Source organism: Halyomorpha halys, unplaced genomic scaffold (genome assembly GCF_000696795.3).
Source record: "Halyomorpha halys isolate HHAL.00 unplaced genomic scaffold, Hhal_1.1 Scaffold401.1, whole genome shotgun sequence".
In the NCBI taxonomy this organism is placed as follows: domain Eukaryota; kingdom Metazoa; phylum Arthropoda; class Insecta; order Hemiptera; family Pentatomidae; genus Halyomorpha; species Halyomorpha halys.
This window is the reverse complement of record NW_027108484.1, coordinates 749905-773886: the sequence shown is the minus strand read 5'-3', so window position 1 is coordinate 773886 and position 23982 is coordinate 749905. Positions and strand designations below refer to the sequence as shown.

The 23982-nt window shown below is 29.5% G+C and overlaps 1 protein-coding gene across 4 annotated transcripts in view; it reads right to left on the bottom strand.

Annotated features, from left to right (window-relative positions):
* Positions 1-19: 19 nt before the first annotated feature.
* LOC106682312 (protogenin) overlaps positions 20-23982 on the bottom strand; it is a 337489-nt gene continuing 313526 nt past the window's right edge. Inside the window, exons 8-21 of one of the 4 annotated variants that reach the window (XR_001343399.2) lie at positions 21500-21659; positions 19996-20244; positions 18591-18743; positions 17954-18145; positions 16682-16851; positions 15064-15193; positions 13911-14061; positions 13471-13560; positions 12785-12915; positions 12518-12699; positions 11587-11761; positions 10573-10715; positions 5158-5249; positions 20-524 (exon numbers count right to left, since the gene is read on the bottom strand). Coding sequence is in view for 2 of the 4 variants with exons in the window: in XM_014423095.2 (XP_014278581.1) it covers positions 423-524; positions 5158-5253; positions 10573-10715; positions 11587-11761; positions 12518-12699; positions 12785-12915; positions 13471-13560; positions 13911-14061; positions 15064-15193; positions 16682-16851; positions 17954-18145; positions 18591-18743; positions 19996-20244; positions 21500-21659 (2124 nt within the window). In the remaining 2 variants the exon portion in view is untranslated. Of the gene's footprint in view, positions 525-5157; positions 5279-10572; positions 10716-11586; positions 11762-12517; positions 12700-12784; positions 12916-13470; positions 13561-13910; positions 14062-15063; positions 15194-16681; positions 16852-17953; positions 18146-18590; positions 18744-19995; positions 20245-21499; positions 21660-23982 lie in introns of all 4 variants that reach the window. The other 3 variants (XM_014423095.2, XR_010843263.1, XM_014423096.2) reach the window with 3 other exon arrangements.

The window sequence follows — 23982 nt, the reverse complement described above, 5'->3', positions numbered from 1 at the left end:
TATTTATATATATATAAAAATGAAAACAGAGGAAAACATTACGTCTGAAATAAACATAAAATACAATAACTAATCAACAAATCGTTTATAACTGAATAAATATAATTCTAAATTAAACCTACGAAAAACTTGAAGGAAACAATATAATGCCTGAGGTTCATAAACAGGTCTCATAAAAAAAAGAAATAATAAACAAAGAAAAAAGAAAATAAAAACAAAAATTCATATAAAACTTAGGAACCAAATGTTAATATATGTAAAAATTATTAAAGCAATTGGTGTGCATACTTAACTCCTCATACAGCTTTTGCAATGTATGACTAACACCTAAGTTATGGAGTGGATAAGGTTGCCTCTATACCCGTTACCTCCTAATGATTTTTGTACTGGTTTGTGTGCATGGTAGAAAATATTGCTAGAATCTAGCCTAAGCTCCCGAGAGTTGTATCCAGGTTGCTCATCTCTGTCTCATTGAGGAGAGACATTTCTTCCCGCCCATCTCTCCCGCTTCCTCCAGGTTGGCACTGAAAGATTTGAAGAAAAAAATTAATATAGAACATAAAAACAGTTTTTAATACTTTCTGACATACAGGAGAGAGGAAGGGAGTTGTCCTACAAAACATTAACCTATTCTAACTAGAGTGAGAAGTTCGAGTTTTCATTTTATGGGACCACAATGAAATAAAGTCAACCGACTCTAGTAAACTTGAGGTGACACCTTTACATATTCGGCTATAATGGCCTCATACTTTTAATTAGCTCGATAACTTGGCAGAGAACTTTGGAGAAATAGTTTGAGTGGCTAGGTTATTCTTAATCTTTCCCTCTGAACATAACCAGATATCAATCAGCCACTATCTTATATTTTTATTTTTATAACATAGTTGTTAGGTAATAGTAGAATAAAATTTTAATCAATGGAAAAATAGCTTAATATTGTTTTGTTTTATATTTATTTATATACTATAATAAAAGCATCATAAACAATTGTTAATTATGTAGAGGTTTACTATTTTCAATGAAGAACCTTTATAACAACAGAAATAATAATAATACTAATAATAATAAATGTTAGCTTTAAATATATGAGGTTTTATTACATTTTCATATATGAAAGTTGAATCCAAAAATCTGTCATCTGTAAATTTTTAAACAATACCCGTACTGCTATCACCCATGAATGGTCAGGAGTTCAGTACTTTGTAAGTATTGTTTCATGAACAATGGTTGGGCAAGGGGGTGATTTGATCATGATCACACTCAACCATTAGGTTCTTCCTTCAATTATGGGAACCAACTTTATAGAAGCTAGATGTGCTCCAAGACCACAGAATTGACTCACGATTACAGTAAAAGAATAAATAATTATCTATCGGATTTGAACCTGGATATAATAAACAATAAACATGAAAAATGAGATGAAAGGTTATTTTTAGATGTGAAATCATAATAATGTTTGACCCTTGTAAACCAATATTTCACCACAATGGTTTCAATGTCTTCGTGTTTGGTGGATCAAATCTCTTCCTTATTGGTTCATGTATAGAAAGAACCTTGTTATGTTTCGAAAGTTGTATTTAATGTTAAAAAAATTATATTTTAGACATTGCAAAATAGGATTTATCGAGTTCTTAATCATATAAATTTCTTCTTTAGTACAAAAAAAAACTTTCCTTTTGAAAATAATATCATTTTACGTATATTTACAGTGGTAATCATTCTTTACCTGGCCCGGCAAGAGGTGAGTTTATCCTGGTTTGGGTTTTGGTAAAAAAAAAAAATTAAAACAAATTTTTATTAAGTAGATATAAAAATGAGTAATATAAACCATATAAATGGTGAGGACACTTGTAACATAGCAACCAATAACAGCCGCTATATCATGCAATAGATAATACTTCAATTCAGACATTATTCACAGAAAGAACATGTAATACAAAATATTATTCAACAAGTTTTGTTTCCAACAAAGAGAAATATTGCCATAATTATTTAAAAAAAAATAAAATGAAAGGTATAAAAGGTAATGATTGACAAACACTAAGATCATATCTCCCACAGTTTTCAATTCAGTTTAGAAATGTTTTTATCAATTTAAGTGTTTCTTTTCAATTTACTTTTTATGAATAAGGAAACTGACCTTTTTCGAAATGGACGTAGGGACTTCTAGATTAAACAACTATTTTTTTATTAAGCAACATTAATGTTCAATGTTTTTTTTTTATTTAACAACTTCAATGTTTAAGATGATTATGTGAACAAACTGATAGTAGTATGAGAAAAATTAATGTGTCTATAAAGCCAAATTTTACAGAAGCCTAAAAAAACTCTTGCTTTGTCAAAGAAGATGGCAGGTAAACAAGTTATTCTAATGGCTTGGAAAGAAAACTAGAGAAAAAATGACATACTATTTTAAACATAGATCTACTGTCCTGATTGCTATATCTAACAGATTTGGGTATTTTTTTAGATAAGATATTTCCTGGTTCTAATTTTGAAATTATTTAGAATTCAGTTCAGTAGACATGAAGCATAACCTGTGAAGAATGATGAATTATCTCCCACCACAAAATTGTTTAGATAGTTAAATCATACTTAAATAATAGTGTCACTGAATGGTTTTCTTTTTATCATTCCTTAAAGTTGTTTGGTAAACAAAACCTCACAGAAGTTACAACAATAATATAAGATTTAATTTTTCGTTTTTGATTACATGTCATAATAATAGGACACAATGCTTTACCAAAATGAGAAACCGTATTTACCCAAAAATAGATCGAAGTTTCTTTTTTGAAACTGTATCAAGTAAAATGAGAGGTTGAACATTTGGAAAAATGGATTCGCCCAGAAGAATTGGCTTTTTCAGTTTATTTTTGTTTCTACTTTTGTAATTACAAACAAAATACATAAATAATAAGTGTAAGATTTGATTAATTATCAGATGATAATTATGTTCAAGTAAAATGACACATTAAAACTGAGAATTGAGAAGTAAGACAAAGATTGTATGTATTATTCTTAGATGTATTATTCTAAGATTATATTCTGAAAGAGAAGATTGCTGATGTAAATGTATTTAGAATTAAGAATTGAGAATACCAACCTAATTAAGTAAGTTCAAGCCGAAACAAAAAGATATATTTTAGTTTCAAAACTTCTTCATAATATTTTTATGATGTTATGGTACTACTTATCTATGTAAGAATCTAATTTAAGCACACTATTCTATTTTTTATATGTATTGGAGAGATATTTTTACATCAATGAAGATAATGGAAATAAAGCGAATGTGAATTGCACTCTGAACAAAACTAAGACGCAGGTGTATACATAAAAGTTAAATTAAAAAATTTATTATGTCAAATTGGATCACTGTTCTATTAAATTTCATGAGTTTTTTATGAAAAGGAAGGTAAGATAATTTTATTCCGTCATAGTAAATTGATTTAAGTATTTTTTACATTAAAATATTTTTTTGTAATATTTTAATTTCAAGATCATAAATCGCTCAAGGTCATGACTTCAGGAAGGCCACTGCTTACCTCAAATTAAAATAATTGAAAAAAGAACAGTGTAGAGGAGGAACTAAAAATTCATGTAATATTTAAATATCTATCTGTATATTCAACTGAGACTTGTTAAAAAATAAGTAGTTCATAATTTAATAAATTATTTTATTGTTTAAAATAAGAAGTTTCGAGCAGAAATTTATGTTTGAAAAGTGAACTCAGTTAAAAATCATTCAATTTTTTTTTTTTGTTCAATTGACTACAGAAAGCAGACACTTTCAATTTTGGAAAGGAAACAATTAGAGTTGGTTGTGCCTTTGAGCCGAAAAATCTTTATACTAGATGTATTTTCGAATTGAATTCAAAATCAGTGATATTCAAATATTTTTCAATCAGTGACAAAACAAGTTTTTAACATTTTAATTTATTATTCCAAAAGTAAAGACCACTGGTTCTAATAGTCATAATTATAGCCATGGTTAGAATAAGTTAAAAACAAACAATTAATATTAACTTAATTTTATACCTAAGTTTCAACCAGAGACTGAATTCATAGAATCTAAAGAAAACGAAAACATCAGGTAACAACTCTACTGCTGCAATAGTTGGAATACATCTAAGGAATATTCAATACATCAACTACAAAAACTTTTATTTGTATTGTTTTACAATGTTTTTTATTTACACTTAACTTTATTTATATTAATTTGATTTTATTATAGTTAAAATAATATTTTGTGTTATGGAAAGTGGCTACCTGCAAGGATTTATAGTTAAAACATAGCAAAAAATATATTAATATATTTAAAAAGAAAGAGGATATATAACAGTAGATTGAATTTGAAAATTTATTTCTTATTAGTAGTTTAAATTTTCCTCCTCAACATTTTTCTCAAGAAATTATTTACAAATTTGGGGTTTCATCTATATCCTAGCAAATACAGTAATTTGTTTCTGATGGATTAGAAGAGTCAAAATTTGGAAAATAAAAATAACGTATTATATAAAACTTAAGAGTTGATACCATTGCAAAATGATCCTATTAAATAATAGTAATGTAAAGAAATAATAATTTTATTGATACAATTTTTTTAATAGAAATAATGAAGATTCATTTTAATTTAGGACACCTTCTTCAACAACTTATTATTAGAAATAAGTCAGAAATTTCAGATTCCTATCAATCAAGCAATGAATAATGCAAGTGGTGTTTATTCTTTAATCAACTAAATCTAGAAGGATATATTGTGCAGAAGAAGAATCAGCCAAAAGGATCCTTTTCCTAAGACTTCATAAACAAAGTGTATACAGCCAGATTCAAAATGTGGAATTTTGAGGAAGGTGTTCTTGTAATGTTCTCACAGTATAAAAATAATATTTTGTCCCCAATAAGTGTTGAATAGTTCAGAAAATAAATTAAATTAATTAAAAAAAGTTTAAAAAATATTGAATTGATCAAAAAAGTTCAAAACTGACTGATAAAACCAGCTGCTTATGATTTTTTAAGACCTATGTTAATTAAAACAGACATTTTATTTAATATGAGAATATTAGACAGAAATGTGCTTTTCACAAATAAAGCTCTATAATTAGGTAGTTATCACTTATTAAAGTAATAATATATATCACTCAGAAAAAAATTATATACCTGTGGATTTTCTGTGATGCGGAGGGCGTGGCCATTAACAACTCTACCGTTTGGGAACAGCTTCAATCCGTTCACTGGACCATTATGGACCCCTACCTGTCCAAATAATGCATTTAAATGACTGAAATAAATAATATTATGATTGTAGTACAAAAAATGCTTTTAGTACCGAAAAATGAAACAAAATTGAATTAAAATTATGGCATTATAAATTATAATCAGCAGATATTTGATTTAAAAGAACAACAGCCCAAATTCTGAATATTAGAAAAAGTTAATGAGTTATTTGATCTAATTGCTCACATGAAACACCAATTTTCTGAGATAATAGCAACAAAACATGAATAGACATAATATTATCTTAGAAATTAAATAAAGTAAACTTCTTGGTTTTTATAGGATTCTTCCAATGAACTTGAAAGTAAATAAATTCTTGAAAAGTGCTGTGCATATTTATAAAATGGTCCAAGATTTTTAAAAAAGTAATCAGCCACTGGTTGATTTGATGGGTAATGAACAAATTTAATTTTGAACCTTGGACTTATTACATTGTAAGTCTCGAAGAGAACAATCATTATTCAGGTCAAAGAATTGGTCCATTATTACACTTTAAAATTAGAAGATATGTTTAAATTCCTTACAACTAAACTGTTACTTATATTTTATTAACATCACCCAAAATAATAGACATTTCATGTGATACAACCAGACATGGCAAAATTATGTCATTTAAATACTAATTAGAAAGATGTCCAAAGAAAATGTAACAGTTGAGATGGAGTTAACCAATTTATAAAATGAAAATGACTGTTCTATTGTTTTATATGATACACCCTAGGGAACCCGATCATGTATCCCAAATTTATCTTGAGTTGAAGTATGTTTAAGCCGCAAACTATCAGACTTCCTTCCTGAAGTAATACAATTCATGAACCATGGTAAATATCTAAACTACTTTAGTCCAAATACATTTTTAGAAGAATATAACCCAAAACTACAAGAACTACAGCCCAAAGTTATTGAATTTTAATTTTCCTACAGTCAGTGAGTTCATGAGAGAGTGCTGGCCTCTTCAACCAATCTCTGTTATATGATACCATATTTTGATTTTTGATTCCTATGAAATCCTGGAATCAGCCTTCAAACCATTTGCTCCACCTTTATTCTTCTGTTTATATCGAGATTTTTTCAAATGATTTCAAGGTCATCAAGACTAAGTGGTGTCCCAAACTGAGTCCAGTCACACCAGATTCGACAACGTGATTGAGATATCTGTGTTTAATATTCCCTCACTGGAACAAATACATTATTGCATGGAGAATCTAGTTTCTAGTTGAAAATAAATTGGTCCTTTTCATCAGTTCCGAAAACAAAGTACATTTCTACAATGCATAATTAAGGACTAGGTAGATGAGGTTTTATATAAGTCAGCCTTAGCTTGCAAGCTAATAAACTTACATATAATAATTATCAATAAGCCAAAGTAGCTTATGGGGTCTTAACTACAATGGACACTTATAAATGAGAAATATTGACAGAATGTGAGCAAGCTGATTATAAAATAAATTTCTGATGGTCACAGTCCCTTCCTCCTAATAATGAAAACAATTTAACAGGTGGCGAATTCAGAATGAAGGAAAAATGATGAGACCATGATTTTGAAATATTAAATAAAATGAGATTTTGAGAAATAACAATGTACGAGAGAAGTGATCTAACACAATCTGCATGGACTCAACATACATTTGTGCCATATATACCATAAGTGCTGTTATCTAACATTTCTTCAGACTTAACCTAAATAAAGGAGTTTTGATGGGCCATGTTGGCCGATACCTAGTTTCCTAGTTCATTATGGACATACAATGGAGGCCCAGGTCCCTTCAAGTAACCTTAGGGCAAAATTAAATAGAGATAGCAGTACATTGAAGATGTCAACTATTCTTCTAGATCTGCAGTTCAAGAGATTTTTGGGGTTAGTATTACAGAAATAGTTTAGAAATGTGTCTTGGGTGTATATTTAAAGCCTCTTCAATGCCCAGAGGATTCCAATTTGATGATGAGGACCCTAGTGTGAATATCCTCCACCAAGCAGCACACTGTAGTAGTGCTATTAGAAACTTCCTTCAATGAGATCTCAGGAACTAAAGCCACAAAATTTGTGTGTTTATGGGATGACTTCCCATTCATGCCTGAATCTGAACTCTGGAAAAGTAATCAAGCAAGAAGAGATATTTATGATGCAGTTTTCTTTAGGACTTAAAATCATATCAATGGACAACCTGAAAGCAATTTATGTCCAGACAATTGCAGAGGAAGTCTGTGTCATAAACTCTACTCCTACACTCACACTAAGGATCTCCAGCAAACCTTTCAATAACATCTACACAGAAAGAACACCGCTGACAGCTTACCTCAACTGTTCTGATTGAGGTTAGCTCAGAGCAGATGTCATAAAGGGAAGAGATATGGTAGGTGAGTTCAATAGAATGTTATGATTAGCTGGCGTGAGCACCAAAGAAGTCAAGTGAAATGAGTTAGTCACTGCCACAATCCTCTTTCAAATATATTGACTTTTTCTAATTTGGGATTTGAAAAGAGATTCCCAGAGATGTCCATTTGTACTTGTCCAAGATTATTCAACCATTCAGACTATTAATACCTGATCATTAAACAGTGTATAAATTTTATGGGACCAAAATTTAATAGGAACTAGTACTAAACTTAGGAATAGGTTGATTATAGTATATTTAAATGCATTCATTTCTTTAATTGTATTCTATTCGAAAAAAAAATGTTTTGACAATGTAATTTATCTAATAATAATATTAACATAATAATTTTTAGAAAAAATGCAAGTTTAAAAACTATAAAATCTGCTGATGGGGAGAATGGGAGATTGCCAGTTAGACACTTATATGATAATTATTCATAAAAACATATGAATGAATTATATTTCAGGTAATAATAATGATAATGCCGAATTCACAGAATCTAAAAATATTATTTTTTAACTACTGAACTTCCATTGTTTAAATTGTTCCAGTCATTTTGTTAAAATATAGCAAAAAATATCAGAGAAGCTGTAATTGGTTTTGAACGGATTGAGCTGTAAAGGAGAGAAAAAGAAAAGAAAAAAAATGGAGCTAGCCTTAGTGACTGAGCCGAGCCAGATTCAGAAAATAAATACTTTTTTTCTACAATTTTTAACAAACTATTAATTTAAATTAAGGTATTATTGATTTTTCGTTTGAATAAAATTTAAGATAAAATATAAAAATTACAAATGAAATGAGATGAGAAATGAGTTTTTCTGGATATTTTAATGTAGGAATTCCCAAACCGTCATATGGTTTACCAAATATTATAAAAAGTAATTTGTTTTATTATATGACCTATATTGTTAAAAAAAAAATTATAATTGCCTAAAGGTCAAAAATTAGAATAAAAATACTATGTTTTTAATACACATATTTATTCTCTTCTTGGATGTTTCGGGAATACTATGTCCAACTTTTCAGCATAGATTAAAAACAGTAAATCAACAATTTTATACAATTTGATGTTTCATTTCTAGTAATATATGGAGAAAACAATTAATAAATAAAAGAGTATTTTAAAATTATATTGTACTTATTTATTACGCTAAAAATTATCAGCATAATAACAAATGTTATAGCAATACATTAATGCATAATTATAAATGTTATAAAAATTAAAATTTATTATTATGCTGATAACTTTAAAATATTAAATAAGTATAATATAATTTTAAAATAATCTTTTATTTATTAATTGCTTTTTCTATTAATTACCGTAGATAAAAAAAAAAAATTGTATACAATTGTAGATGTACTATTTTTAAAACATACAGTGAATTATATAATGCTGAAGAGATACAATTTTCGGATTCCCAAAACATCCAAGGATAGAATAAATACACATTAAAAACATTGTATTTTTATTTTAAGTTTTTTACCATTAGGAAATTGTAATTTCCTTATTCATTATTTAAAAAAAAAATAATCTACCAGGACAAATTGTATTAGTAATTATAATTATAAATAATAATCACATCGTAAGAAACATTGTGTATAAACACCAGAGCTCTGGCTCCAGATCTACTACCCATTAATTTTCCTATGTTGCAAGTATGTGGACAGATAGTTGCGATAAACTATAAAAAATAAAACAAAGAACTAATGTTGACAAGTGTAGTTAATGGTAAAATTGATCAATTTTATTAGAAATTAAAGAAATTAGAAATGGTATTCTCATCAGAGAAGGTTTGACAGGTAACATTTCTAGATAATGAGCACACAGCAAGGCAGTGAGTCTGAGAGACCCATAGTTATATTTTTTTGTCTTAGATTTTGGTGTTCTGAACTAATTTATTTCTTTTTAGTTTCTATAATCAATGTGCAATAAATAAATCAATGAGTACAGTAATGAATGTAAATATATTTAAATCATGATATGATACAAAAGTAGATAAATAAAACTGGATCTGACAGATCCACCTGTCAATAAACTACTTAATCAATTGTAGTGGTCAATAAGAAACGATAATAATCAAGCTCACTTCATTTAATATTAAAATAGAAGTTGAAGACATTATCCATAAAATAAAAAAAAAAATACAGTTTTCAATAATAAACTGACATGTACCTAAAATATACTTAATAATTTTATTTTAAAAAGCTGAAATGTTAGATAAAGATAGGATATGGATCTCAAAAAATCGAATACATAATTTAATGTGATTTAATAAATGAATAATTGAAAGGAAGATCTATACTTTACTACGACTTATATATCAAGTACCTAAGTATCAAAGAGTAATTTGACAAAAAAACAAGATTCATTTTGTTTAAAAGTAGTGTACTATGAACTAAATAATATATTGCATTTCCCAAAATCTTCTGTATAGCAACATAAAAAAAATATATGCTAGAATCCTATACATATTTTCATAAAAATATGTGTATAAGCAATAAAGCAAAACTAAACAATGTCTTAAGCATAATTAAAAATATTTAATACTAATAAAGAATTATATTACACCTGTCAATTATTGTTTGCTGAAGAGAAATAGAAACCCTCATAGGAGATTGAAGAGATAGAAGTAATATATAAGATAAGAGTGATTTGTAATGTTTATTGGTAAATAAGGATCAGCCACACTACCTTGAGTTATCCTTGGTAATCCAACATAATCTTTTCAGGAAACATATAAATGAAAGTGTATCTAACTAATGAATTAAGAGAAAGTAAAAAATTGTGGTAAAAAGAACTGATCACTGAATAATTTCTAATGAATATATCCTATCCTCTGTTCATTTGACAAAAAAACATAGGTAAAAAAGAAAGGGGAAATATTCAAAAGAAAAATACATCAAAGAAAAAAAATATTACCTTTGTTCCTTGAAGATGAGTTAAGGCAGTCATTTCATGCTGACTGGGCTGTGCACTGTTTTTCAGGCACCGTCGTCTATACAACAAACTCCCACTACAGACTATTATAAATATTATGCTTATCCCACAACCAACAAGAATACCTGGAATAGGGAAAATAGAAATGTTCAGAAAATTTATCAAATTAAAATCCAGTACATACAGGGTGTCCCAGTAAATAAGGTCATTTACCCTAACCTTTACAATTTTTAGAACTTTGATGTGATTTTTACGAAATAGGCATGTAGCTTATCCTTTGAGGGTATTATGTATTGATGTTGTAACTTTATCCAGTTGTTCTCACACGTAACTCTGGATTTTCCTCTGGAAGGGTGCTTTTTTTTATGGAATTTGAGAGTGGATCAAATTTCAAGATGAATTTTCATCAAACACTTTTTTGATCTGATGCACCCTGAATGAATAAATTATAAAAAACCGTAACTATTTGTTCCTGTTTTTTATGATTTATGTGCAAATAGTGTGAAAAATTGAAAAATCTTAATGAACTAAATTGTTTCAGAATTGATCATAATTTTGTGTGTGAATCCATCATCATAATTAATGCTTTATAATCAAAACCATTTTAGTTTCTTCGGTTGGTCAGTATAACTCTAATTATAATGATGGATTCATATCATCATCATCATCATATCAAATCGTTTCTAAAATAATTTTGTTTTATATATTTTTTAATTTTATATACAAATCATCAGAAACAAAAAAAAAAAAAAAAAAAAAAAAATCTAACCAAAATATTGGCAATTGTAGAGGTTAGGGGGAGTGAACATAGTGTAGCCTGACACCCAGTATATATATAAATGTATAGTAATCTTATATTTATAATCATTAGAAGTAAGAAAAAATCAATTAATTTCAAAAAACTTTATATATTATATATAAATGTATAATAATCTTATATTTATAATCAATGGAAGTAAGAAAAAATCAATTATTTTTCAAAAACTTTATAATTACCAAGAAACTGGTCAGAGTTTTTGTTGGCATTTGGTTGGTGAGGTTCAGGTGGCAAATTGGTGTCAGATGTTGAAGAAAGAATGAAGTACACGTTAGGAGACAGCGGACCAGGTCCCGATGTACCAACACCTCTCATTGTCAACACATATTTCGTATTGCTTTTCAAACCTGTCAGCTATGGTTGACAAACAAACAATTGTAGAAGTTACATCCAATTCAAAAATTTGTTTTAAAAATTTACCATTTAAAAGTATTTTTCAAATAATAAAGCTTTACTTGCAAAAAGAACTAATTTAATAATATTCTTCATTTCCATAAACAATAATTTAATTATATATTATTTGAACTTTGATATTTTATTTTTTATATAAAGCCTTAATACGATTTAAATATAAGTGATTTGTTGCAATAAAATCATTAAATATTCAGGATTTTTCAGGAAGTGCATTTGATATTAATTTTTGTAAAACTACACTAAAAAATGAAACAAATAAGGCATGATTCATGTTCAATGATGACAATAAAAATTTATGATGGTCAAAAATAACACTCAACAAGACAAAAATTCATAATTGTCCAATAAAAAAATCATGATTTTCAAGTTATGACATTATTGTAGTAAATGAGCAATATCATCATTCATATGACAACCAATCCACTAAACTTATCATGCAGATAAATTCAGAACCCATGCTTTAACCTCTTTATTGAGCCTGAATTTAAAAAAAACAAAAAACAACCATGGTACCTTATTTTATTAAAATATATAAAAGCAAAAATAGAAGAAAATAATTTAATCACAATAAAAAAAACTTAGTAATGGAAGAAGCAGAAAAATACCTAATAATTAAAATCATGGAACCAGTGGACATATCAGAAATAGAGAATCAACAGGCTAATTTTAGAATTATTTCAGTGAATAACATCTTACCCTGACAGATGACTCATTGACCTGGACTGACTTGGAATGCCAAAGGTTGATAGGAGCTGCGAGATCTCTACTGTAGAATACATTATAGCTATGGACTGCAGGTACTTGAAGAGGGGTCCATGTGACTAACACTACTGAACTGTTAATTGGTTGACACTTCACATCATTTACCACATTTATAACTAAAACAAGAAGTTACATTACTTAAAAATTGGACTCAAAGGTTTTTCCATATAGCTCTTTAATTATAAAGAACTCGTAACTTACCATACGGAGGGGTCCTACACTCAAGTTTGATGCTGTAAGAACTAGTTTTATTCTGATACCCATGAGCCCTAACTCTTGTTTCATATACAGTATCACCATTCAAATCATTTAGTTCTACCTCTGTCTTATTCCTAGATAAAAAAATATATATATTATTATTCTTTTTTGCAAAAGTTAGGAATATCTATCCATTCCATTTTAGCACCAACATTTTATGTTTCAATTTACTAAAATACTGTAAGTCCATTATATGAATAAAATTGTTTTGTCCATTTGGCCAAGATTCCATGTCGCCTGTTAGTATGTACATTTTATAGTTATGGGAAAGGAGTTAAGTACAAAATATTATTTTGTATTTTGCATCTTGTATTTAAAATACTAAGCTTCCAAAACATATGAGTGTAATTTGTATTTGACAACTTTTCTTCCAAAAGCAATTTATAATTGGAATACTTTTTTTCAAAATGTAAGTAATTTATATTTCAAATACTTATTTAAAAATTATTTGGAGTCACAAGTTTTATCCATCTATAATCTGAACCTAGAACAGGTCTAATGCATATCAAGAACTGTTATAATAGGTGGGACTTTTGTTATTAGGCATAATCACAAAATATGTTTATTAAAATATAAAACAACCAATGAAATAATGTAAAGGAATAAATATTCAGAAAAAAAAAACTTACGTAACAAGAGTTCTTAATATTTTCCCCCTACTTTCGAGCTCCAGAGTATATAGGAAGACAGATGAATGTGGAGGGGGCTTCCATGAAACTCTGAAAAAAAATTTAAAAATAATCTTAAAAAACAAAAGTTTCTAGGAGAATATATGAGAAGCCAAGAGGTACAAGACAACAATTAGCGAAAAAGAGTTTTATTGCTTTCATCAACTGCCTGAATCAGATTGAAAAGCTTTAGTATTGACCACATTCTGAAATTATCCATAATAATTACTAACTAATCAGTGATAAATTTACAATTTTGAAGCATAAATTTAGTCAACTCTTATTCACAAAATAATCACTTTTACCACTTGGGTTCTCACCTCCTCATATAATTAGACAAAACATCTTCATAAAAATATTTAATGACCATAAAAAAAATATAAAAAAATACACCATGTTACCTGATTGTTGCAGGTGACAAGGGTGCAGCTTCTGTTAATATTGGGGGAGGAAGAGAACCATCACCGCCAACCAAAACTGTCACTGAACAATCTTCGCCATACATTTTGCCTGCGTAGGCCTTTAGGCTGATATCATACCACGAGCTGCTGTCTATATAGGAAAATTATAATAATAAATCTTTTTTATACATTGAATCATCAATAATTAAAAATAAAATTGTAATAATAATTATTACAATCCATTTATCAAGTGGGAAAAAAGGGTTTTAGAATCACTATTCCATATCCTTAAAATAAAGAAAATAATAATAATAATCTCGGCAGTATTTTATGTTGTTAATGACATTGCAGTGCAGTTAGGTATATAATACTACCAAGATATATTAACTATAATGACAAGAATAAATAATTTTATGGGATACAGTTTTTCAACAATTGGACGAGTGCTCTAACATGAGGAATTAAGTTTGAAAATATATAAAAATTGAATGAGGAGAAGATGGTTGGGGGTGCGGTCAATGAAAAACACAAATAAGTACGATTAACTTATTTTAATGTGCCAACGTTTCGGCTAGAGTTTCTAGCCTTCTTCAGGGCTGTTCGCTGGAAGATCAAACGCCTAATCACCATTACAGTTGAACAGCCCTGAAGAAGGCTAGAAACTCTAGCCGAAACGTTGGCACATTAAAATAAGTTAATCGTACTTATTTGTGTTTTTCATTGACCGCACCCCCAACCATCTTCTCCTCATTCATCATCCACGGTCAACTATCTCTCATAATTATATAAAAATTGGTCTAAAACATCATCAAATGAATAAATTACATATAATCGAAGTTTAACATGTTTTCACTATTTTGTTTTTTGATTAAATAATTCGAAAACTGTACAGTTCCCAAAACATTCCATAAGCTCATTTGATAGACAAAGACATTACCTACATAGCTCGACAAGAAAAAAAAAAACATTCTAACGGGACGGGACCAAAATTAGCGAAAGTACAGCAAACAATTTTTGTATCAATCTTTGGCGACAAATCGGTTGGACACAAAGTCGTTTGAATAAATATTTGTTATTTACTGATACAATAAATAATTAGTTCAAATAATAAACCATTGTGTAATCATTTGTAGGTTTTTAAATAAACACTTACCCAGTCCTGAAATAATATGTGAGGTAGCATTTGCAGGGATTGAAATATTTCCTTCATTCCCTCCTCTCACTTTTCTATAAGTAAGTACGAATCCATCGATGTTTTGAGGATAGTTATAGTTCCAATCAACCTATAAATGAAAGTAAATTATACTAGTAAATAAAGAAGTTTTCATTAATACAAAATTAACTCTTAACCAACATTTTATAATCAAAAAGTATCATTTTATCATACTTTTAAGTACAAAAAGAATTTTACATTTACTTTAAAATGAAGTTGATTTTAGACAAAGATTTTATATAAAAAAAAAAAAAATGCTGATTCAACCAATTCATAGCACCTAAATTAATTATGAAGCATGTCTAGAAGATGGGAGTACTCAATTTTTAGTCTAAAAAAAAAAAGAAATTATTTTTATAAAATTACTATGCATAGTAAAAACTTTTAGTTGATGGCTTAGAATTTATTTTTAACAAATTTGTTCTACTTTTGAACTTTAAAATTGCTCTCTTGAAAAATCACATTTTTGAATTATGATGTTGAAAAGAGTGAGCTACATGTTAATACTTTTTCACATAACCCCCTTCCTGTTCTATAGGTTGTAAGTTGTGACTCAAACGTTTAGATGACCTCCACATAAAACTATCATGTCATCTCCTTCATCCCTTATAGAACTCTTCTTTCACCTCCCCATTCATCGGTTCAAATTTTTTTTCCACCCATGGGAGTTTTCAAGAAGGTGAAAAGATGAAAATATAAATGTGCCATATCAAGGAAGTAAGCAGGATGGTTCAACATGTCCCAACCAAACGAGTTCCAAAGCCTCTTGGTAGCGTTGGTCATGAGTGGACGGGTGTTGTGCTACAAATACACTCCCACCATTAACATTCCTCTCCATTTGTTTTAAATTGCTCTATTATTATTTTGTAGGGTCTCATAGTATTCTGCTGCAGTAATCGTCTCCTTCTGAGGCAAAAATCGATCAAAATGATCTCTTTTCAGTCTCAAAACATTGATGACATGATTTTTTTGGGCCAAAATCATGCTTTTGAATTTTTTGGCAGTTGGGGAACTAGTGTGTCACTGCTGAGATTTGATTGCCCTGTGTCTTCCACTCCTGTGCTCATCATGAATAATCGTTCTACATTTATTAAAATCACAACACCATTTAATTGCGTTTGTTCAGTTCATAACACCTTTACCTTTATAATGTGCCAAAATTTCATTTGAAGTTTTTCCTTCTGCAAGAAGAAACCTTCTGACAGTGTTCATCTTGCACTTCGCAGGATTTCTTATGGGTATATTCTATAGAAACAGGCACTACGAGATGAGTTAAGGACACTGATGTTGGTCTCTGGTGCACATTGTGTTCAGGAGACCCCTCAACAACCCTCAGTGTTCCCAACTTTTGAAAGAAAAATTCAAACAACACAACAGCCCAACAGTTCTCTTACTTTCTGGACATGGCTCATAATTATGCTGAAAATCTGTAATAAGTACCATTTTGAATTTTTCAGTAAAATTTTCTGCCTTTTTCTATGGTTTCTATGCTTTCTTATAACCAAAGCTGCAGAAGCTATGTTTGAAACATTACTAAGACTGAACATCATTTACTTACCCTCAAAGATGTTAAGTTGATTGAAGAAGTAGAAATAGAAGGAGGTGGGAAGTTGATTGATGTAGGAGGTAATGTGACGTTTATCCAGGCTTGAGCATCAGGGAATTCTGGCCAACCAAGGGACGTGGCAGCCAAAACACGTATCATATATCTTTCTCCACTTTCTAAACCTGTAAGAAAATAGTTGTTGAAAAGTGTTAGTATTTTGGACAAAAAACAGGAGTCTTGATTATTCCTCCATTTTTAATAAATATTTCCAAATAGAAAATGTAGCCACAATTATTTTTGTTTCACTTTTATAAAAGATAGACAAGATATGAATTAAGAAATGGAAAGCAGGGTTGCAATGATTTTAATTTTGTTTCATACAGGATAACAAAGTGCACAAAGGACAATTATCTTCTTTATAATTTATAATAAATAATTAATAAGGAGAGACTTGATTTTGACAGAGAGGGAATTCAAGTTAAAAACAGTAACAATGAATTTGTTTTTTAACATTCCTTTTATAATGCACAAATCTAATTTTATGCAACTAGAATCAAAACTTGGCGATTCTCCAAAAAGAGAAAAACATGCAATTTCATGGAACACATAACTAGTGTCAATTGAATAACAATTCCATAATTTGGATTTCTGAACAAAATATGCAATTACATGAAAAAACAATCTTTAATCATAAAGCTTACTTCATTATTTTTTATATAATACTAAATTCAAATGTTCTATAATTAATTATTATTATTTTTTAAAATAATTTTATTATAATAAAGTTTGAAAGAGATGGTCAGAGCTACAGTCAAGGAGGAAAAAATTGTTTTTAATTATTTATTTACTGCTGACGTTTCAAACCACAATGTAATAGGTTTTCATCAGGGCTGTTATGATTCGTGGAGATGTTAACAAAGAACAAAGGGGCTGATCCATCTCAACATCGAGCAAAAAAGGGACAGTTCTTTGTTAACATCACCATCCATCATATGATGGGCCTGATAAAGACCTGCATTGTTGGTCGAAACTTGGGCAATAAATATTTGAAAACTATTTTTTTATCCTTAAGGGCAGCCCAGACTAACTCCCTCAAATTCACATACTGTCAATAACCTATAATATATATAATAAAGGTATATATTGTATTTAAGAGCAAGAATATAATAATGATTAATAATTAAAATAATTGTGTTATTAGATGAGAAATTGGTGCATTCAGGAATCAATAATTTACTAAAGTACATAAAAGAAATTTTTATTCTATTTAAAACATATTTTCACCTGCAATCCTATATTGATTGATATGAGCTGGAAGTAGTTCAAAGTTGACTGATGATTGATTAACCCTTTTCCACTGGACTTTGTAGCTAGTTATCGTTCCCCTAGCCTTAGTTGTAGGAGGCGGTGACCAGGAGACCAATAGGCATTGGGAACCAGTGACAGTCACATTCACCAATGGACCTCCACTTGGAACTGTTAAAGAAATTAAATAATAATAGAATAAAAAAACTTATCTACTTATAAGCTCAATCTTATAATATGAAATAGTGTTAATATATAAATATTTGCAGCTGATTGAACAATGTAACAACGAACCATGTAACGAAAACGTTGATATAAATGAATCTTTTTAAATCCCCTAAATTAGCCAAATCATTGTATAAAAAAAACCTCAATATAATGAGTGGAGCATGTAAAAAAACTTCCATACAATGAATTGAAAACCCTCTCAGAAAATAATAATTAAATACAGCAGCATCTATACAGCAAAAATTATCTTATCTACAATGAATTTTTAGCCATCTAAACCCTAATTTAACTTGATAAAACAAATCCATCCATATAAAAATTTTGCAAACCTCTTGAGATTTGTTATACTAAAGTTCTATGATGTATAATTCATTTTTATAGAACTCACCTGTCTCACCAGTTGAACAAATAACACGATGACTTTGTTCAGAAGCTGATGTGCCATACGATCTGATATAGAAGGTGTAGTTGGTATAAGGCTGAAGCTTCTGAACTGTATAAGTGTTGTTTGGTGCTACTTCTTTATACTCCTCTCCTCCTTCTATTGAAACAAGTCACATTTTAACAAATTCAAAAATTACATGCAATGTAATTTTAATGTTACAATTTAATCTAGAGATTAAATATTAAACTTTAATTCAGAAATTTACTAGCATTTAATAAGATGTAAGTTTACTAGGGCTCAGACAATAATATGGCTGCTAATAAGAAATTAAGGATTATCAGAAATATCAAGTAAGCAATATATGAATTAAGTAAATAACAATAAATAATAATAACTATAATTTAATTAATATTTAGAGACATTGAAAAGTAGAATACTAGTAATAAAACATTTTAATGTCAATATATAAATGATTTCAGTTAATTTGAAGAAGATAATCAAGGCTGTTTTCATGAAGGAAGAAAAATAGTTATTTAATTTCTGCCGTTTCAACCTTCTATGTAGTTCTTCATCAGGGCTGTAGAGTGGAGTGTAAACAAAGACCCCTCAACTAGCTAAAATTATTATAATTATAATACTCTTATAATTATTATTATGTAACCTAGTTGAGGCGTATTTTTTTACACCTCTACCCAACAGCCCTCATCAAAGCTTACATTGTTGGTCAAAACATTGGCTGAATAAATAACTTCTTTCTTCTTTTTTGACTGTAGCCCTGATGCATATCCTTCATTTTAATGTCAATTGTTATGATTACATTACTTGGAACATTCAAGCAAGGCTTGATTTCTGGATATCTAGAGCTCACTTATTTGTCTTGGTTAGTATATGTGGAGAGTAACTAGCCTTTAAAGATGGCTTTAAATTTACAAGATTGTAATGGGCCCTCTAAAAGTCTATTATTAAGTAAGTGTATCTTCAGTCCTACTTCGAAAGGTAGGGAGGTAGATAGTAAATTCAAATGTCTAAATTAAATTAAGTATCTATTTAAAAGGGAAAAACACACTGACTCAGCTCTCAAACTAGATGCATGATCACATGTAATCATTATCAAATTTTATTTATGAATATTTTTTCCCTTCTTTCTCATAAATTCATAAATTTTACTAAAATTTTATTGTGAACTATCACTTTTTTATTACATATATGAATTATAATAATATAACAGGGAACATGACAACACCATATTAATATAGATGATGAAAAGGAAAAATAGACAAGACCTAAAATACAAATTTATTAAAAGATATAAGAGAAAAATTCACTTTTAACTTACAAAAATATAATTTAAAGAACTTATCAAATAAATTAGTTATTATGCCTATCTAATAATTATTTATAAACTTGCCTGTTGGAAAGTAATGAACTGAATATGCTTGCACGACCCCGGATTGCGTTGGGGTCCAAGAAAGGCGGATCTGTGTGGAGCTGAGAGGGATGCAGGTCAGATTTGCAGGTGGCTGTGGCTGGTCTGGTCGGGAGTTGACCACAATCCTAGCAGCTGCCCATACGTCACCAGCAAAACACTGGTACACTCCTGTATCCTGGGTCACTGCGGCTCCCAAAACCAGCTGTTTAGGGTTCTTTTTTATCCTGCCTGCACAATGATTTCATTAAAGTCATCAATTGGAACTATGAATGATAGAGAAAATTCAAGAATACTTGGGAAATAAAACATAATATGAGATGTGGCGATACAAAATAGGATAACATTTGAAAATTTCCACGAAACCTAGAAATATGCATAATTCAGGTAATTGTTTTTTCGTAACAAATATTATTGGATCAGTAATTTTTAAACTAAATCAGAAAGAAACACATTTGTAAAATATTTTAAAGGTATCCAAAATTAAAAAAAAAATTATTAAATATTTATACCAAACAATTATGCATAAAACTTTATTTCACCATCATAAATATGTTTCCTTTATTATGTCTAACTTGTGATTAACCAGATATTAATTTTTTGTTAATGTAGGTTAAAAGAGGAGACATTCAGCTTTCCAGCAGCTGTATTTAAGTAAGAATTGGATAAAATCAGAGGAGTTATGAACGATAATATGAAAAATAATCACCAGAATAAAAAAAAAAATTCTCCTAACAAATCAAGGAGAAAATTTTCTAATTTTTAATTTGAGAGAAGATGGTTGGGGGTTGGTTACGGTGAGCAGAAACTGTTGAACAGTTTAGCCAGAATTTTGTGCCTACAACTCCCTGATGAAGACCTGAAAATAAGGTCGAAACGTATATAATAAATAATCTTTTGTTTATTTGAGTTTTTCTGCTGATTGCACCCCCCGACCATCTTCTCCTCTTATATATCTACGGTCAACTATCTTCCCCTCATTATAATTTTTAATTTCTTTAAAAAAATGGCATTTGAGGGTTTTAGATTATGCTAAAAACAGATATGATTTGCTTTTTCCTAAAAAAAATTTGTTGACCTACTTTACTTATCCTTTATAATCCATATTATTTTTTTTTTTTTTTAATTTTTAGTGAATAAAAAATTATTTAAAAGAATCAATATTATTTTTTTCTTTTTCTCCAGAAAGAGACAAACTGATTGACATATAATAACCATGAAAAGAATTTATATTTTTTGAGCTTAATTTAGTTAAAAACTTTTTTTTACCGAAAAAATTGGGCCAGCCTATATTTTTCCCAGGAAAATTCTGAACATTTATTAAAAGCTTCATCAAATTCAGAAGAATGTTATGGATGTGCATAAAGTACGAACAAAGAAATATTCATTTTTTAAAAATTAGATAATTTAAATAGTATTAGATTCTATTTCATGAGGCATGAATTCTAATGAAATATGTTAAACTTTGAAAAATATCAAAACACACCATTTATATAAAGCTGAACTCCATCCTTATACCAGATAACTTCAGGCAGTGGATGTCCCTTCACTTCACAATCGATCCTAACAGTTTTTGCAGCAGGATAGACTTCTGATTTTGGTTTTTCTATGATCTGTGGAGGTGTTTCTACAGAGACGGTAACTTTCTGAAATAGAAAGAAGAAATAACTAAAGAGAAATAAAAACTTGGTGAGGTCAAATTACAATTCTTTATAAAAGTATTTCCCAATCAGAGGTCTGTGAGAGCTGCCTTGGGGAAGTGCCGCAGAAGATTTGACTACTTATATTTTGTGAGGACTATTTTATTGTTTACGTTTACTGATGTTTGGTACAGATAAAAAGTTTTAACAGCTAAATCCATAACAAAAGTGTCCCATAATGCACTTTTAAGCAACCTATTCCATTTTCACACATTGTGCTGAAAAGGGAGAGGCTTAATTAGGGAGTTGGATGGAATGCACTTGGTTCAATATCTCACTTGGTGATCACTGTGTATCAGTGTGGATAACACCTGTGGATAAGTCTGTACTAATTGGGAACTTGATTTTCGTTAGATGAAATACTAATTTTTATCTGTGAAATGGAATTTTTAGTACTAGTTACAATGAAAATGAAATATCATCTGTTAACTTGGATTGAAATGTCAATCCAAGTTAATAGTTGAAAAAGAGATATGAATGGCTCTCTCCACATCACCTCTACGATCTTATAAACTTTGTACAAATAAACAACAACCTTCACACTAAATGCTGACACTTTATATGCAATTCAATTAGTGATTTAATGTAAAAATAAATATGCATGTTGCGATTGATAGAACTAAACCTTGTTATTACTCTGTTAATTGTAGTTTATAATACCTATTTTTAGTAAAATTCTAATTCTTTAAAACCTGTCAATATTTTAAAATCATATTGACCACCTGGCTTGATTACACTGGATATGTTTGAGAAAGAAAAGTTTACTACGGAGAACTATTGGCTGGAATACTCAAACTATGGATGATGATTCATTCACTGTGATGATACGATATGCATTTGATCTACATGGCTCAGCAGAGGAAAAAGCATGTATACACATCACTTTCATTTGTAGAGCTTATGATTCAGCTATGGGCTGGGCTGCTCATAGCTTAGTATAAATCATCCACCATTTTACTAATGAACAGATACTACAGCTGATCTTCATCAGTGTTATTACCTAGCAAGAAGATGTAAGCCATGGCAGAGGCATCAGAGTTTTTTGTGCTTCAGAAAGAGTTCAAGATTACAAGAAGAAAACTCAAAAGAGCAATCAAGGAGAGTAAAAGGTGTTACAGGAAAGAACTCAATGATGATATTGTTGCAGATCATATAAAATAGCACTAAAGAAGTTAAAGAAAGGTTCACTGCACCTTCCCAAATGACAAGATGTTAAGGATAATATCGTCAGAACACTATTTCTGACACAGGTGACAACTAAGGTTTGTTCCTGATAACTTGGAAGATACTTAAAATCTTGTACTTAATCCAAAGGGTACAGGAAGGTTTTTGACCTATTGCCAAACCTGTTTGCTAGAAAACTTAGGTATGCTATTTGAGAAAATCCTTTGTATCAAGCTACAAGAATTCAGTGAAAGTGCAAGTGGTCTCTCAAAGTCCCAGTTTGTATTTAGGGAAAAAGTAGTTTACTAATCCAACAATTAGTAACCTATTGGATTAGTAATTGTCGCTGCCCATAAAGTAATTGTAAAAGTGAGGTGGAGGAGGAGTGCAAAACGTTATGCAGCAATTATCATCCTAGACTTCAAAAATGCTTTTAACAGGGGGAAATAGAACTGCATATCAGATGGCCTACAGACAATGAATATGTCCCAGCTGCTAAGAGACTACTTCTGGAATAGGTTTTTTTTCTATGCCTCAGAATTTGGGCCAAGGAAATATAAGGCCTCTGGTGGCATCCGATAGGGTTTCATTTTTAGTATCAATTTGATGAGAAAGATATTGTGCTTGGAAGAATATTTCTCTGCAGTGAAGAAATTCACCACAATTGTTCTAAAGAGGTGGAATATGGAAGAGAGTTCATTAGCATCCTAGAACAAGAAGTGATAAAGTTGTCCATGACGGAACCAGAAAAGATAATCATGTTGCAGCACACAGCCATTTCCTTCCATAAAGTAATACCAACTAGTGGTCCCATAGAGAGAAAAAAACAGGGGTAGGGAAGTAGTTTTAGAAGGTAAAAATTCCAAACTGTGAATAGGTATGGACCAAGTAGATTTTAGGAATTTCTGTAGATTTCAACAGCAATACATCAATACATTTTCATTATAAAGATTATGTCTGTGCTGCAATCTCTATCCCATGTTTTACACTCGGTTTAAAGTGGAATAAATAAATATATATTAGGTTTTGCACTTTTATTAGTGATCAAAACATTCATCAGTTATATTGGGTAATATTGACAAGAAATGAATGGATTTAATAATTA